The sequence below is a fragment of the Myotis myotis genome, unplaced genomic scaffold, assembly GCF_014108235.1.
Source record: "Myotis myotis isolate mMyoMyo1 unplaced genomic scaffold, mMyoMyo1.p scaffold_m19_p_46, whole genome shotgun sequence".
In the NCBI taxonomy this organism is placed as follows: Eukaryota; Metazoa; Chordata; class Mammalia; order Chiroptera; family Vespertilionidae; genus Myotis; species Myotis myotis.
Genome location: NW_023416353.1, coordinates 706,280 through 722,115, shown reverse-complemented (window position 1 = coordinate 722,115; position 15,836 = coordinate 706,280). Strand labels below are relative to the sequence as shown.

The following is a 15,836-nucleotide window of genomic DNA, read 5'->3' as shown; positions in this document are numbered from 1 at the left end:
CTAGTTTTCACTCATCGCCCTGACTTCTCTGTTAGGATAACCCACGGCCCAGACCTCAGTTACTTATTTGGTGATATATGCAGCCTCCTGGCATTCAGTGTCATATACCCCCTGATGACTCCTAACTTTCTAGCTCCAATGGGACCTCTCCTCTTAACTCTGGACTCATCTCCAACTACTTACTTGATACCTTCATTTGGATCACGAAGGCAACTCAGACTCAACATACCCCAAACTGAACTCCTGTTCTCTCTATAAGCAATTCCTCTCATAGCCTCCTCCTTCTCAGAAAAAGGAATCCATCCTTCCAGATCCTCAGGCCCAAAACTTTGGAGTCACCTTTGACTCTTTTTCTCTCATTCCATATCTAATCCAGTTGTAAATCCTATTGTTGGTTCTACCTTCAAAATATCCACAATGTAATTGTTTCTTATCACTCTTGTTCAAAGCACCACACTCTCTCTCCTGGATCAGCGCAACAGCCTTCTCAGTGTTCTGAGTCTACCTTTGTTCTCCTAGAATCTATTTTCAACCCAGCTATCAGGTGATCCAGTTAAAATGTACATCAGACCAGGTCTTTCCTCTGTCCCAAAGCCTCTGGTGGCTTCCCAGCTTGCTCAGAGTAAAAGCCAGACTCCCCACAGTAGTTTACAGGGCTTATGTGATCTGTCCTGCCTTCCCTCCATGACTCTCTGACCCCATCATCTACCATATTTCCTGCTCACACTCTCGGCCATGCTGGACCCTTGCTGTGCCTTGAATTTGTCATGTGTGCGAGCCTTAAGACCTCTGCTCTTGCTATGCTAGCTGCTCAGAGAGCTTGCCCTCCAGATGCCTGTACAAGGAGCTGCCTCACGTCCTTCAGGTGTTTGCTCAATGTCACTTTCTCAGAGACCTTGCCTTGCCACTCTATTTAAAATTACAAATTCCTGCCACGCTTTCTACCCCTTTCCCAGCTTTATTATTATTTTTCTATAGCATAGCAATAATGAAGGCTCTCTGACAAACTATTTACTTTTCTGTTTTTCTTCTCCTTCCTTCCTTCCTTTCTTCCTTTCCTGTTTGAGTCTAAAATATACATAATGGCAGTAATTTTTTTCTGTATCATTCACTGTTGTATTCTCAGGAACTAGAATAGGCCTGGAACAAAGAATGTACTCGAGAAACACTTGTTAAATAAATAAGTAAATCCCAATTTTACTGATGAGAAAACGGAGTCTTAAGGAAGTTGAACAACTTAACCAAGGTTATTCAGCTTGTAAGCAGGAGATATAGGACACTAACACATCAGTTGGACTGTGGACCTAATCATAATATTTGGCCCTCTGATTGGCAAAGCAACCATTCCTTTCTTATACCAGGCATGGCACTGCTCTCCTAAGGCATTTTTAATTATGTGATTTGATGACTTCTCCATAACATGAAAAATTTGATTTCCCCCCATTATTGGTAGTCATACCTTGCTCATAAATAAGTAAGAATTGTATTTGCCTTTCTCTGACTGAGCATAGTAGTATCTAGATCCATCCATGATGTCTCAAATGGTAAGATTTTATTATTTTTTATGGCCAAGTAATATTCCATTATATAAATGTACCACAGCTTTTTTACAGGTGGGGTACTGGAAATGTAGAGGGGAACACTATGTAAAGTAAATGACTGTCTAACCACTAAGCGGTACATCTGAAACCAATATAAAATAAAATTAAAAGTCAAAAAAAGCAAGAAAAAAATAGCAACACAAAAGCAGCAGCATTGGATAAATATTTACTAGTATCATTTAGTTGTCCTATTCACACCTATGCAGCATCTTCATATTTACCTGGTAAACTCTTCCCTTGAAAATCCATAGCATTGCCGTGGCCCATGTTTCTCAGTGGTTAGAGCATCAGTCCACACAAGGAAGGGTCTCTGGTTTGATTCCTGGTCAAGGGCATGTACCTGAGTTGCAAGTTCACTCCCTGCCCCGGTCAGGGGCTTGTGCGGGGAGGCAACTGGTTGATATGTCTCTCTCACATTGATGTTTCTTTCTTTCTCCTTCACTTCTGCTCTCTCTGAAAAGCAATGGAAAAAATATCCTCAGGTGAGGATTAACCAAAAAAAAAAAGAAGAAATTCTATAGCATTATGCAAGAAGAGCACTATTATATTAACATAATTAAGATTAAGGAGAGTTAAATAAATAAATAAATAAATATGATAAAAGAACACATTAATTCCAAATCCACATGTTACTTTATAGAGTACTGAAGGTTTCATTTTAGAATTCATTTGTATTTTGAGAAGGTGGACAAATCAGAAATTGAATTAAATTTATTATCTAGAATTGTATAGCAGTTAAAAAAATTTCATGAAAAAAGAACTATTCAGAGTCTTTCATAACTTGGCTTATCTATTTTCATACTAAATATAAAAAAAACCCCAGCTAATTAGGCAATAATTATCTAGACATTTATTTTTATATTATTCATAAATAATATTTAAGACCTAGCTCTTTCCAAATCCTTACAACACTAATATTTATGAAGATGTGTAAAGTTCTTTTATTAAAATAATAATTCTGATCAGCAACTATAATTCATGAGAAAATGAATTATTCTATAAGAGTAAATTTCCGCAGTCTTTATAAATTTAGCTCGGTTGAATTAATTAGCATTGGCTCCTTAGAAAAACTGTTTAGGGAGAAAGAAAATAATTTTTAAAATAAAAATGGTTATCTTTGAAGTACATACTACATAGTAAAATGATTACTACAGCCAAGCTAATTAACATATCATTTGCTTATATAATTACCATTTTTTGTGTGTGTACTGAGAGTGCCTAAAATCTACTCTCTTAACAAGTTTCCAGTGTACAATACAATATTGATAACTATAGTCATCATGCTATACATTAGATCTCCAGACTTATTCATCCTATATAACTATAACATCTCCCCATTTTCCCTACCTCCCTATCCCTGGTAACCACCATTCTACTCTCTGCTTCTTTGTATTCAAAATTTTTTAGATTCTACTTATAAGTGAGGATCAAGCAGTTCTTTTCTTTTTGTGTTTGGCTTATTTCACTTAGCATAATGTCCTTCATCCATGATGTTATAAATGGCTGGATAATATTCCATTGCATATACATAGCACAATTTCTTTACCCATTCATCCATTGAGGGACACTAAGGTTGTTTCCATGTCTTAGGTTTTGTGAATAACTCTGCAAAGAGGAGATAGTACTGATATCTCCAGAAGTACTGATTTAATTTCTTTTGGGTACATACTCAGAAGAAGGAATGTTGGATCATATGATAGTTTTATCTCTAAGGAAACCATTTCTGAAAGGAAGAAGTAATTTTGAATTTTAATAAGAAAGCCACTGCTCTGGATCTGAGGGGAAAAGCATTGTACAGTTTGTACTGGATTAGCCTGGTAGATGTGGCCTGCTGGTGTGTGGGTATTTGGAAGTAAAGCAGCATTCCTTCTAGTGGATGTCCAATCAAGGAGGATTAAGTATCTTTGGTTCAGGCAGAACTTGATAGAGGTGGAGAGGAAAATATAGATATGAGAGAAATGACAGAGCAAGTAATGTCTTGTTTTGATGACCTAAGTGGATCTGGAGCATGAGAGAGGAAATTAAGATTATCTTAAAGTTGTGGGTCCAAGATTATTAGGGGTCTTCTTAAAATGGGGCGTACAGATAAGTAGGGAAGTGAAGAGTGAAAAGAGAAGCTCTGCGTTCTGTTAGTCATGGTGATAAACTGTCTCTCTAATAAAAAGATTAAAAATATCTCTAGCCAAGCTAAGAACTGCCATTAGCAAATCATTCTTAAAACCAATTTCCTTAGTACTAGGTTCTTCTTCTTCTATGAGAAAATTTTAATTGTTGATCCCATTTATTGAAAACTTATGAAACATTCCATTTTCCTATTTCATCCTGAGTCAGGTTTAAGAAGTTGTCTTTTTCTAGGACTTCCCTCATTTCATCTAAATTTTCAAATAAAATTGTTATTGTTCATAGTTTGTTTTCATAGTCTCTTCTTAGCCTTTGGGTACCTATAGTTATGTCTGCATTTTTATTTCTAATATCGTTGTACTTGTTCTACTCTGTGTGTCTGTCTCTATCTCTCATCATTTTGGACAGAAGTTTGTCAATTTTATCTTTAAAAAAAGATAATTTCCATTACACTTTTGTATTTTTTCCTTCTTTTACCCTTTTAAGTAGTCCTTCATGTGCTGATGTAGATGATAGCAGATGGCTTAAGCAGTTGTTGTAGACAGAAATGATCTGGGGAAAGCAGGTGTGTGTCAAAGTACCCTTTCCTGCTATGTATCTCAGCTGTTGACTTGCAAAAGGGAGGTCATCAGAGCAAGCTGGAACTAGGACAAGGCAGGTTGTTTGAGCAAGGACAGTGGCTGTCTGTGAGGTTAATGGGGAGGATTATAAACATCTCCAGAAATTGCCTTCAGATTCCCCAGTATATTCAGCCTTTTCTCATTCATTCTTTCTCCTTATAAAGTGCAAATTTTTATTCATATTAACATTATCTAGCTATAGCTAACATTAGGTAGACTTTTAATTCATGTTAAAATTGGGCAGAAGAAATAGAAGAATGTTACCACTTAAGCCCAGTAATTTGGACTTCAATGTCTGGGTGATACAGTTCTCTAAGCAAAGTTAATAAGCAAACTTTCTCTGGCAAGATTTAACTTTAACTGCAGTTTGGACTTTACTTGGAAACTCAAAGTGGATGGAACAGACCTCCTTTCTAGCCAAGCCTGGCCAGCAACAGAAACACTATCAGTACTATAACTTTTATATATATATATATACTAGAGGCCTGATGCACAAAATTCATGCAAGGGGTTCAGCCCTCGCAGCCCTGGCTTCATCCAGAAGGTCGTTCAGAGGGTTGTTCGGCTGCCTGGTCTAATTAGCATATTATGCTTTTAATATTATTATTACTAGAGGCCTGGTGAAATTTGTGCACAGGGGCAAGGGGAGTCCTTCAGCCCAACCTGCACCTTCTCACAATCCAGAACCACTGGCTCCTAACCACTCAACTGCTTGCCTGCCTGATCACCCCTAACCTCTCTGCCTGCCACTCTGGTCACCCCTAACTGCCCTCCCCTGCCAGCCTGATCTCCCTAACTGCCCTCCCCTGCCAGCCTGATCACCCTAACTGCCTCGGCCCTGCAACTATGGCTTTGTCTGGAAGAATGTCCAAAAGATGTCTGGTCTAATTAGCATATTACCCTTTTATTAGTATAGAGGCCTGGTACATGAAATTCGTGCGGGGTGGGGGGGTGGGGGGGGGTCCCTCAGCCTGTCCTGCACACTCTTCAATCTGGGATTCCACTTGCAATCCAGGACTGCTGGCTCCTAACTGCTCACCTGCCTGCCTGCCTGATCACCCCTTAACTGCCCCCCCCCCCCACTGGCCTGATCGCCCCTAACTGCCCTTCTCTGCCAGCCTGATCACTCTTACCTGCCCTCCCCTGCTGGCCTGATTGCCCCTAACCACCTCTGCCTTGGCCCCTGCCACCATGGCTTTGTCCGGAAGGACATCCAGAAGATGTCTGGTCTAATTAGCATATTACCCTTTTATTAGTATAGACTAGAGGCCCAATGCACAAAAATTTGTGCAAGAGTAGGCCTTCCTTACCCTGGCTGCTGGCACTGGCTTCCCTCCGGCACCTGGGATCCGGGATGCTTCCCTCCTCCAGCCGACCCCACAGGCACCCAGGATCTGGGCTGACTTCCCTCGGGCCACCTGCAGGCACATGGGACCTGGGATGGCTTCCCTTGGGCCCAGGCTTCATCAGGAAGGATGTCTGAAAGATGTCTGGTCTAATTAGCATATTACCCTTTTATTATTATAGATATATATATGTATACATACACACACCTTTGTATATATATACATGTATGTATACATATATATGTATACTAGAGTGCTGCAATTTTTATATGGAAGATTATGTCTATATCATGCTATAGAATCATTAAGAATTAAACCCAGAGGAAACAGTGAATTAAATATCTTGTCCAAAGTCATAGAATTAGGATTGCAGAGCCAGGAGCAGAGCCAGGATTGAGATCTCTTTTACCCCAGGTTAGTCTACATTTCAATACTCCCTAAACTTATTTTAAGACATCATTTAAAAGGTAGATGAGTATATATAAATGGCATTCAAGTAGGTACTACCAATACAAGAGTTTTAAGGGATACATCCTGTTAATAGAAATGTGTGTATCTGGAATGTATAGCAGAAAGAAGAATAAAATGTTTGAGTAAAATCTAGAATGTTCTCAGTGAATTGGCCATTGGTCTTATATGTTAGTTATTTGAATTAGGAAATATACAGAAATTGTCTTTATTATGCTTAAATGCAGAGATGGTATGTTTACTCATTATTATCTACTATTAAGATATCTTAATATTTTTAACAGGATGAGAGTTTCAATGTTTTTCCCCTTCTCTGCTTTTTGGAAATTTTAGTTTTAATATACAGGAAGACTCTCAGGAAATCCTTTCTTTCTGGTTTCTGATTTATGTAAAGAATAAGACATAAAACTTAGGTCTTTGCATCATTTAATAGTTGTTTATGTGACTAACAGCTGTTTCTCTTGATTCTTAGGTGATATTTAGTTACACATTTGAATCACCATTTTATAGAGTACCTTTGATTTTAAAATTATAAATAACAAAGAGCAAGTGTTTTGTTAAAACTAAATTAAGCATTTTAGGGAACACATTGAAATTAAAACTCCTAAACTTTAAACTGTCTAGAAACATTAGTGTTCAGTTACATTATGAACTCCACCACTGATGTTAGGTTTGCAAAACATGTTGTAGAAGATAACTATTAAAGGGGAGGATGTTCATTTTTATTATTGGTATTATTAGCATATTTAATGAAATTATTCCATTCCTTTGCTCATGAATGCTCATGCAAAGAGACTACCAGTATTTTAATACAGCAGCTCAGGATCTCACTTATAACACATCCTTCTTGATTTGGTTATATAATTTTGACCCTTTCTAAGTACTACTAATTTTAAAAGGTACATACTATATTTATTTGGCAAGCCATACATCTTTTGACAAAAATTTTCTACAAGTGAGTTCTATGAGTCTCTCCATTGAAAAGTATTGGGCAGCAACAGAAACACTAGAACACTGTGTTACCATGGAACAACAGTGCAAACTAGCAAAATATGAATATAATAGCATTCCTTTTATTTTGCTTAGTTTGCACTGTTGTTCCATGGTAACACAGTGCAAACTAAGCAAAATAAAAGGAATGCTATTATATTCATATTTTGCTACTTAGGTGATAAAATTAGCTAATATTCTTAACTGTCTTTATTTTTTCAGTAATCAAGTCATCAGGATTTAATGAAAACTTACTATCTATTGAGCTGTATGGGAGGGAGCTAGGCTGTTACCTAATCAGAATTCTTTCTTCTACCTGGCTTCTGGTTTACCTAAGTAACTGATAAACTTGTATGGGATATCTCCCCAATGCTCCCATCTTCTGGCTGGCTGCCCTCACATTATATGTTTTATATTAAGGAACATCTGTCTGTCTATGTGCCTATCCATCTATCTATATTCCTGATGATGTGCACAGAATTCTAAGATAGGCTCCAAGATTTCTGGTCCTCCATGTTATACACACCTTCTCCCAATTATTCAATCATACAATAATTTAGGTACTACTGTGCAGGGATTTTGCAAATGTAAGTTCTCAAATTAGTTACTTAAAATAGATGATCTGAGTGGGCCTTACCTAATCATGTGAATACTGTAAATCACGGTCTAGAAGCATAGACCCAGGGAGGTGGAGGTTGGGAACACCAGAAAGATTTCTTGTGCCATTGCTGACTTGATGATGGAGAGGGCCACATGGTAACATGTGGACAGCCTTTAGGAGCTGAGAATGGCTCCTAGTTGACAGTCAGTAAGGAAACGGAGGCTCCAGTCCTACAACCACGAGGAACTGAATTCAGCCAGCAGGACCTCAAGCTCCACATGAGTTGAGCTGCGAGTTCTGATGAGATCTTGATTTCTGTTTTGGGGGTCTTGAGCAAAGAACCCCACCAGGGAGTGTGTGAACTAAAGCAAGGATAAGCTAATATATGTTAATTAGTTATGCAGCAATAAATAATACACCCATTTAGAATCTGGTCAATCTTAGCTTCTTTAGAGACCTAAAGCCTTAGTTCTTTATTGAATCTATTGTGGGTTTTATTATGTTCAATCAGAAAGGACTTTTGGCTTGTTTATAATCAGAATGGTTTCCCTTGAGACTCCTGTTATCACCTGTCATGGTTATCCTCTTTTGTGTAGTTCCACAACTGATTCAGGGGAAGATTATTTGCAAAGATGGCCACAAAATTCCCCCTATTTTAGTACTCCTGTCCCTTTGTAATATGATTACCTCTTCTACCATTGAGGGGTAGAGTTCATTTTTCTAAACCTTGGATTTGGGCTGGCTCTGTGATATTTTTGATTGGTGGAATGAAACAGAATGATCTTTGGGCTAGACCTCATGAGGCCTTACAGCTTCCTCTTTCACCCTCTTGGGCCCAGCTGCCCTGTGAAGAGATCATAGTGAGTCAGTTGAGAGCTGTGTGAGGGGCATCTGAGGCAGCCAAGCAAATAGCTCCAGTTAACATCTGGACTTTGAGGCTACCCAGGACAAGCTGGTCCCTAGTTGACCTCCCAACTGACTGCAGATGCACGATAGAGCCTAGCTAAGACCAAATGAAGCAAAAATGAACTGCCATGATTTAGCCTTACCCAAACTGCCAACCCACAGCGTTGTGAGCAAATCATTAGTTCTTATTTCAAGCCATTACCCTTTGAGGTGATTTGTTATACAGTAAAAGATAACTAATACAAATATTAAAGAACATGACTTCAAATATGATTTTAAAATTAAAACTTTATATATTTTTGCATGATTATTCAAATCCCATGTATACAGTGCAAAATTTAAGATACAAAAGAATAATCACATAGAAATAAATTTCCTTCTTTAGAGCTTTGTTTCATTTCTTTGGAGCTCTTCAGGATGATGGTTAGGGCAAAAAACAAAGTGAAGATTGTGCATTGGTAAATGACCTAAGTAGGACATTAAAAAAACAACATTCCAAATTGATTTTCTTTGCTCCACTTTTTGTCCCCTAATGTTCATCTCTGCTTTCTTCAGTTTTCCTTAGGAATGAATTTAAAGGCCCCCAGATGTCAAAGCTAAAGGGTGATGCTAAAGCAGAGTATATGAGTAATCTTGTGGGTATTATAGGATGGAAAATTATCACGTATGTTTTCCAGTAATGTGAGACTAGAGAATCTACCATCAGTGATCAGTTAAGTGACTCAAAAAATTATTCAGAGCAGTATTTCCTTTGTTTTGTATTTGGAGAAGGCAAATCACAAAAACCCTCCACACACCTGATAAAGTGTTAGCCCAGGAGCAGAGACCCATGTAGAGCACTAGGTGCCTGGGCCACTGGCTCACCTGACCTTTTTCCTGGAGCCCTGTCCACAAGCATAATATAAAATCTACAAGACATTAGACTCAGGCTGGGAGTTTGGTGTCACCTGGCATCACCATGAAGAGTCTAGCTGTGCCCTAAAAATCCAGACTTATTCATTCAACAAACATCTATCATGCATTTATGTTCCAGGCACTGTTGGTAGATGGTATGGATATAAAAATAAATACCACTATAGTCTATAACCATAAAGTTCTTATTTCTGGGGTCCACCCACAGTGACCCCAGAGACTTCAAACCAAATTGGATACTTGATCCTTCATGGATCAAAACCCCTCTAAGATTCCTAAAGAATGTGAAATATTCAGCCCCCAAACAGTGGATTTAATAAATGAGTGTTGGTGTCCTGCCTCTTAATGAAGCTTTGATGTAAGAAGTTCAAAGTAATGTTTGATCTCCTCTTATTGTTTTTGGTTTAAGAGAAATTATTGTTCCTGATACAAGAGAAGGGCCATGGCTGAGAGCCTATGGACATTTATATCTCAGACTATGGAATAAGCAGCATGTTTCTATTTCTCTCATGGGACAGGGAAAAGGGTGTGCGGTCACTTACCATATCCAGACACTGTCCACTGTGCTGGCATCATAGAAGTTTGTCCAGGCTGCTTTGAGGGGACATTACAGGCTCATTGATAGGTTAGTGCTTTTCTAAGATTAGAACTAGAGGCTAATGTGCATCTAGTTATTAGTCTTCTTGGGCTCCCATAACAGTGGCTTAAACAACAGAAATTTATGTTGTCATAGTTCTGGAGGCTGAAAGTCCAAGATCAAGGTGCTGGCAGGGTTGGTTTCTGGTGAGACCTCTTCCTGGCTTGCAGATGGCAGCTTTCTACTAGTAGCTGTGCCCTCACATGGCTTCTTCTCTGTGTGTGTGCAGGCTGAGTGAAATCTCTGGTGTCTCTTCCTCTTCTTAAAAGGTCACCAGTCCTACTGGATTAGGCCCTTGCCCTTATGATCTCATTTAACCTTAATCATCTCTCTAAAGGCCCTATCTCCAAATAGTCACATTGAGGGTTGGAGTTTCAACATATGAATTTGGGGGTGGGGACACAATTTACTCCCTAACACTTCTTATATGCCAGACACTTTGTTAAGCACAAAGATGTAAAGACATGTACTAGTATATACTAGTATACCAAGTACCAATTCTGCAATGCAATAATTACTAGACTGTGTTAGGTGTGGGGAAGACAGATAAGGTCCATTCAGTTTGAGCAGGAGAGGGAAGGCTTTTAAGAGGAACCTCAGAGAGGAGAGAAGTTCTTAGGAGATGAAGGGGTGGAGGATAAGGTGTGTTGGGCAGAGAGGAGGCACGGGGAAGAGCATAAAAGGTGACATTCTTTCGTCCAGTCGTCATATTAACAGAGCAGGGCCATTTAACAAATATAGTACCTGGCTGAGTGAAGCTATGGGTGATTGAGGGATGTAGGAAGAGTTCACAGAAGTGGTTAAGGCTGACCTTTGGGGTATTGTACTAAGGTGCTTGGACTTAATCACGTAATAGAAATCCGGCACCTCATTTAAGGAGAGGAAGAACCCAGGTATATTTGCACTTGGAAAGGTCACTGGGGAAGCAGTTTGGAGAAAAAGAGTGTATGAGATTGGAGGCTGGGGAGAGTTGGGAGACCAGTGCCACAGTATGGTGACAGACTCCAAAAGTCAACTGTGGCAGTGCCAGATGGGGATAGGCATCCTGTAGAATGCACAGGACTTGGAATTGAATTTCATGTGAAGAGTAAGGGGAAAATCTAGGCTGGATCCAAGGTTCTGGTTTGGTGACAGGGGAACCCATGGCCAAGAATAGAAATAGCACAATGCAAAGGGGAGAGAAGGAAGACTGGTGGGAAACACCGTGGATGAAGTTTACACAGGGCAGTTTCTTGGGCCAAGAGGAGCTTTTTTCCACTCTAAATCCTGTGGCTGGTGATTCCACCCCTTGTTGGGCTTCCGGGACCTAAGAATGGCCAGGTCCTATAAAGGAGTAATTTGTTTATTGAAATGCTTAATTGATATGACTTTTCTGTAATCATGACCAAGATGTTTTAGTCTAAAAAGCTTCCCAATAAATAAACACTCAGTAATATGTTTCCAAGAAAATTAAATCACTTTTGATCTAACATCCATCAACCTGTCCTTGTTTGTGACCCTGAAACAGGTATCACCCATTTTTGTATCTACTAAGATTCAGGTAGTCTTAGGGTTGGATAGAGAAGTAATTTACTCTAAGAGAGCTGAAAAACAAAAAACACACCAGAGAGTAAAAAGAGGTAAAACAAACCCTTTTCTCCTTGCGCTCAGATTAAAATATCCAATTACCTTTTGATGGGGAGGAAGAGAAAGGGAGTGAGGAATATGAGAAAATTCCCAGGTCACTGGGTTTCAAGCTCTTGCTTGACATTTGTAGAATTACATCAAATCTGTTTCCTTTTCCTTGTAACTCCTTTTGAGTTTTCTTCTGAGACAGTAATCTCAGACCATCACAGACGTAGAGAAGGAGGCCAGACACCCACCAGCCACCTTTGATTTCCCATCTCTCTCATCTGGTGACACGTAGTTTTGTTCTCCCAACATTTCCTCTTCTCTTTCGAGAGTTCCGAAGCCAACCAAACTAATGCAACGCAGGGAAAACCTCCCGGAACCAAACCCGGAGACTTTCTTGTCGCTCCCAGCGGCAGAGAGAGCGCGGGCCCGAGGCCAGCGCGGAGGGGAGGGGCGGGGCCGGGGCGGGGCCTCCGCGGCGTCGCCACGCCCCCCGCCCGCCCCGCCGCTTAATTCGGACGCGCGGGGCCGCGGGTGTGAAGAGCTGTCCTGCGTCGGACGGGCCGCAGCCGCCGTCTGAGCCGCGTCCGCGCCGCCGCTGCCGCCCAGAGCCGCGGGGAGCCCCCGAGCGCCGCCGCAGCCCCGGAGCGAGCGCCGCGGAGGGAGCCGAGCGCCTTTGTGCGCGCGCCGAGGTGGGTTCGCCTCCCGCACTTACTTTGCACACAAAGACCGGGAGCTCGGGGGAGGCGGGTGCCCGCGGGGAGACGGCGCGGCCCCCTCCCTGCGCCGACCTCCGGCTCCCCGACCCCGGGACCCCCGGCGGGCATGGCCACGGGGCTTATCTACGGTGGCGGTCCGTCCGAGCACAGCGGACCGTGAGGCGGGGGTTGCTGCGAACGCGGGGAGACGCGCAGGGCGGTGGGCGTGCGGGGTGCGCTGGTCACTCCCCGTCTTGCCCCGGGAGGGCTCAGGGTCGGGGCGTGGCGGGCCCCGGCGGGGTGATCCCGGGCCCGAGGGGTGTTGGGCGGCATGAGAGAGTAGAGCCCGGGCTGCTGCTCCGATCGGCTTATTGTTGCTTTCTGGGCCCTGAAAATGGAGAGACCCCAGCTGGAGCGGGATGAGCCGCCCACCGGGTGCGCCGCGAGCGGTCAGATGCCGAGCCCTTGGTGCCCGGCTAGCCCCTCGCAGCCCGGGGCGGCTGGACACGCGCTCTGGCCCAAGAGAGCCACCGCCTGGGCAAACAAAGGAGGGGCCGCGGGGGGTTGCCCCGCTGGTTTCAAGATGACAGTGGCACTGTTTCCAGTCTGTAAGTAACTTTTTCATTTTGACATATCTCCTCTCCTACTGCGCCAATGATCCCAGTAGCTTGGGTGGCCTCTGCACCTAAGAAGTCCTAAAATTTTGGTTCCCAATTTCTCCCCAAGCATCTTCTGGTCCCTCGGGGATGGCATGGATACTGATGGCTAAGTTTTGATAGAATGGGTAGGGGATGGTAAAGCCCCTTCTGAAACGTGGACAGGAATCCTCTTAAGTAAGCGGACAAATTGCAGATTTTACTGTCTGCAGCAAGGTTCCATGTCCTTCCTCCGAAAGACTTCAGTCAATGCCAGTAGAGCAGTCATTTGATTAGAATGAGTGTGTCAGTCAAAGAAGTACAGAAAAATGGGATGAGGCCTGCTAGATTTACATTCTTAATTGAGGATTTCTTGCTAACAGAAATTAGTTTTCTCCTCTGGCCATGTTCCTCCTATATACTGGTAGCTTTGGAGATTTTAGCTGTCCAAGTTGTTTTAAGTTGAAATAGTATCCAGGATTCCTGCTAGATATTTCTTAGTGCTGATACATTCAAGTTTAAAACTTTGAAGTATAAAATTAAATATATTCATAAAAAGTGAAAACAATAAATAAAAAGTCACTCATGTACCCAACCACCAAGACACAGCCTGAGGATGAAGGCATCTTTGCTTAATTTATGACTTGGCAGCCATGGTGTGTGTACGAGTGAGTGATTGAGTATGTGTGTATGTGTGTGAATAAATGAGGGAGTTACCGATTCTTCATCTTTACCAGTCACATCCGACTAAAATATATCCAATAACTTTAGTTCTACAATAGTGGTTTGCCACTTTCAAACAGGATTAGTACCAATAAGTTGTTTAAGTATTTTTTCTTATACTCTTGCAAATAACCACCTGAACAGAAAGGGAAGGGAAGAAAGGCAAAACAATGCAAATTCCACTTACTTTTGAAGAATAAATATACTGACAGAAAAGTTTTGTGGATTTCAGTAGTACTTTGGGATAGACTATTTTTGAATAAAAGTCAATCCTTCAGCTTTAAAAATATTTAAAAATTAAAATTGAGATTCATAGGAAATATATATTGGAAAGTACTCTTTTTGTAGCACAAGGAATAGCAATGTCATTTCTGTGTTGACAGCTCACTGCTCTACTGGCATTGACTAAAGTCTTTCGGAGGAAGGACTTACACAAGCTGACTACATGCTTGCTTCTGAAAGACTTTGCGTTGAGAAAGTAAATAACAGGGATTTCCCTATGAGTAGAGTATTTTTGAGTATGTGCCTTTTGTGAAAAACAAAACAAAAAAACAACCCCCCCCCCCCAAAAAAAAACCCCAAAAAACAACACGTTGTTCAATATCAGTTTAACCACTGAATGTTTTTGTTGTTACATACTTGTATTTTCCACTTGTAAAATTTTGAACATTTCATTTCTCCAATGTGCAATGTAAAAAGAGGTCTTGGAGACAACTGTTTAGGAGTAGATTGATCATTAGGATGATGCAATACTTCTTGAAGTTAGAAGAATTTAAAGAAGGAAGTTGTGGTTATGTACTGTCAGGTACAATTTTTGTTCCTGTTCCTTATTTGGGGCTTTTTAATCTCCATGCACACGTAAGGTGTTTTTGCAGTGCAGTAATGACCAGTAAGTTAATGTGTGTAGAATGTAGTCTGCTGTAGTTATCCGCATTCCTTCTGAAATAATGGTACCTTTCTACATACAAAAGTAAAAAAAGAAACTCAAATAGAACATATCAGAATCTCTAAATCTTGTGTTTCAACTCTCCTGTGGCCTTGGGCAATGTAAGCAGCATAGCCAAGCTGGATTGAGGTCAGAGTTCAGTAGCTTTATTTTTTTTTTCTGTAATGTTGCCTCACAGGGAGGAGAAAAAGTTTGGAGTGGTCCAGTGTGATGGCCTCACTATGGCTATTTGTGATGGCCAGCCTCATACCCCTGTGGATTGGAGAGTTCATTCCTGGGACATTTAAAAGTAGATTTGCTTTGTGCTTGAGAGAAGTACGTACTATGAGAAATACTATCCCTGAACTGGATAGACATCGCCTTTCCTCCTCCTGCCCTCCCCCCAACCATTCCTTCCTTCTTCCTTCTTTCCTTTGATTTCTAAATTGTTTAAAATAATATCACAAGTAAAGGTGGAAGAGAGTTTTACTCGTTTCCTTTGAAGGTGGTTGAGGGGTGGAACACTTTTCTCTAAAAAAGAGGGACCTTAGTAGGTTAGTATGGCTTATTGTTACTATTTTTTTTTTTTTTTTAAATATATTTTATTGATTTTTCACAGAGAGGAAGGGAGAGCGATAGAGAGTTAGAAACATCGATGAGAGAGAAACATCGATCAGCTGCCTCCTGCACATCCCCCACTGGGGATGTGCCCGCAACCCAGGTACATGCCCTTGACCGGAATCGAACCCGGGACCCCTCAGTCCGCAGGCCGACGCTCTATCCACTGAGCCAAACCGGTTTCGGCTTATTGTTACTATTAATGTCCCGTCTGCCCCTCCCTCCAGAATTCTTTGTGGGTGAGGAAGTTTGGTTGTATGAGATCTAGATTTCAGGCACTTGTAAAGATCTCCAGATATCTTGGGGGAGCCATTACCCTTCTTTAAGTCTAGAGAAAATAGCTGTGGACACCAATCCACTTTACCTCTCACTTTTGGCATGCATTGCGTTGGGAAAGCTGTGCCAATGAGAAGTCTGTGTGCCC

General features: G+C 41.2%; 1 protein-coding gene across 3 annotated transcripts in view; it reads left to right on the top strand.

The window, feature by feature from the left end:
• Positions 1-15,836, top strand: part of FAM107B (family with sequence similarity 107 member B) — a 280,431-nt gene that overhangs the window by 181,693 nt on the left and 82,902 nt on the right. Inside the window, exon 1 of one of the 3 annotated variants that reach the window (XM_036307325.1) lies at positions 12,326-12,505. The exons of 1 other annotated variant lie outside the window; for it this stretch is intronic. Coding sequence is in view for 1 of the 2 variants with exons in the window: in XM_036307322.1 (XP_036163215.1) it covers positions 12,966-13,119 (154 nt within the window). In the remaining variant the exon portion in view is untranslated. Of the gene's footprint in view, positions 1-12,325; positions 12,506-12,933; positions 13,120-15,836 lie in introns of those variants that run through there. One more of the 3 variants, XM_036307322.1, reaches the window with a different exon arrangement.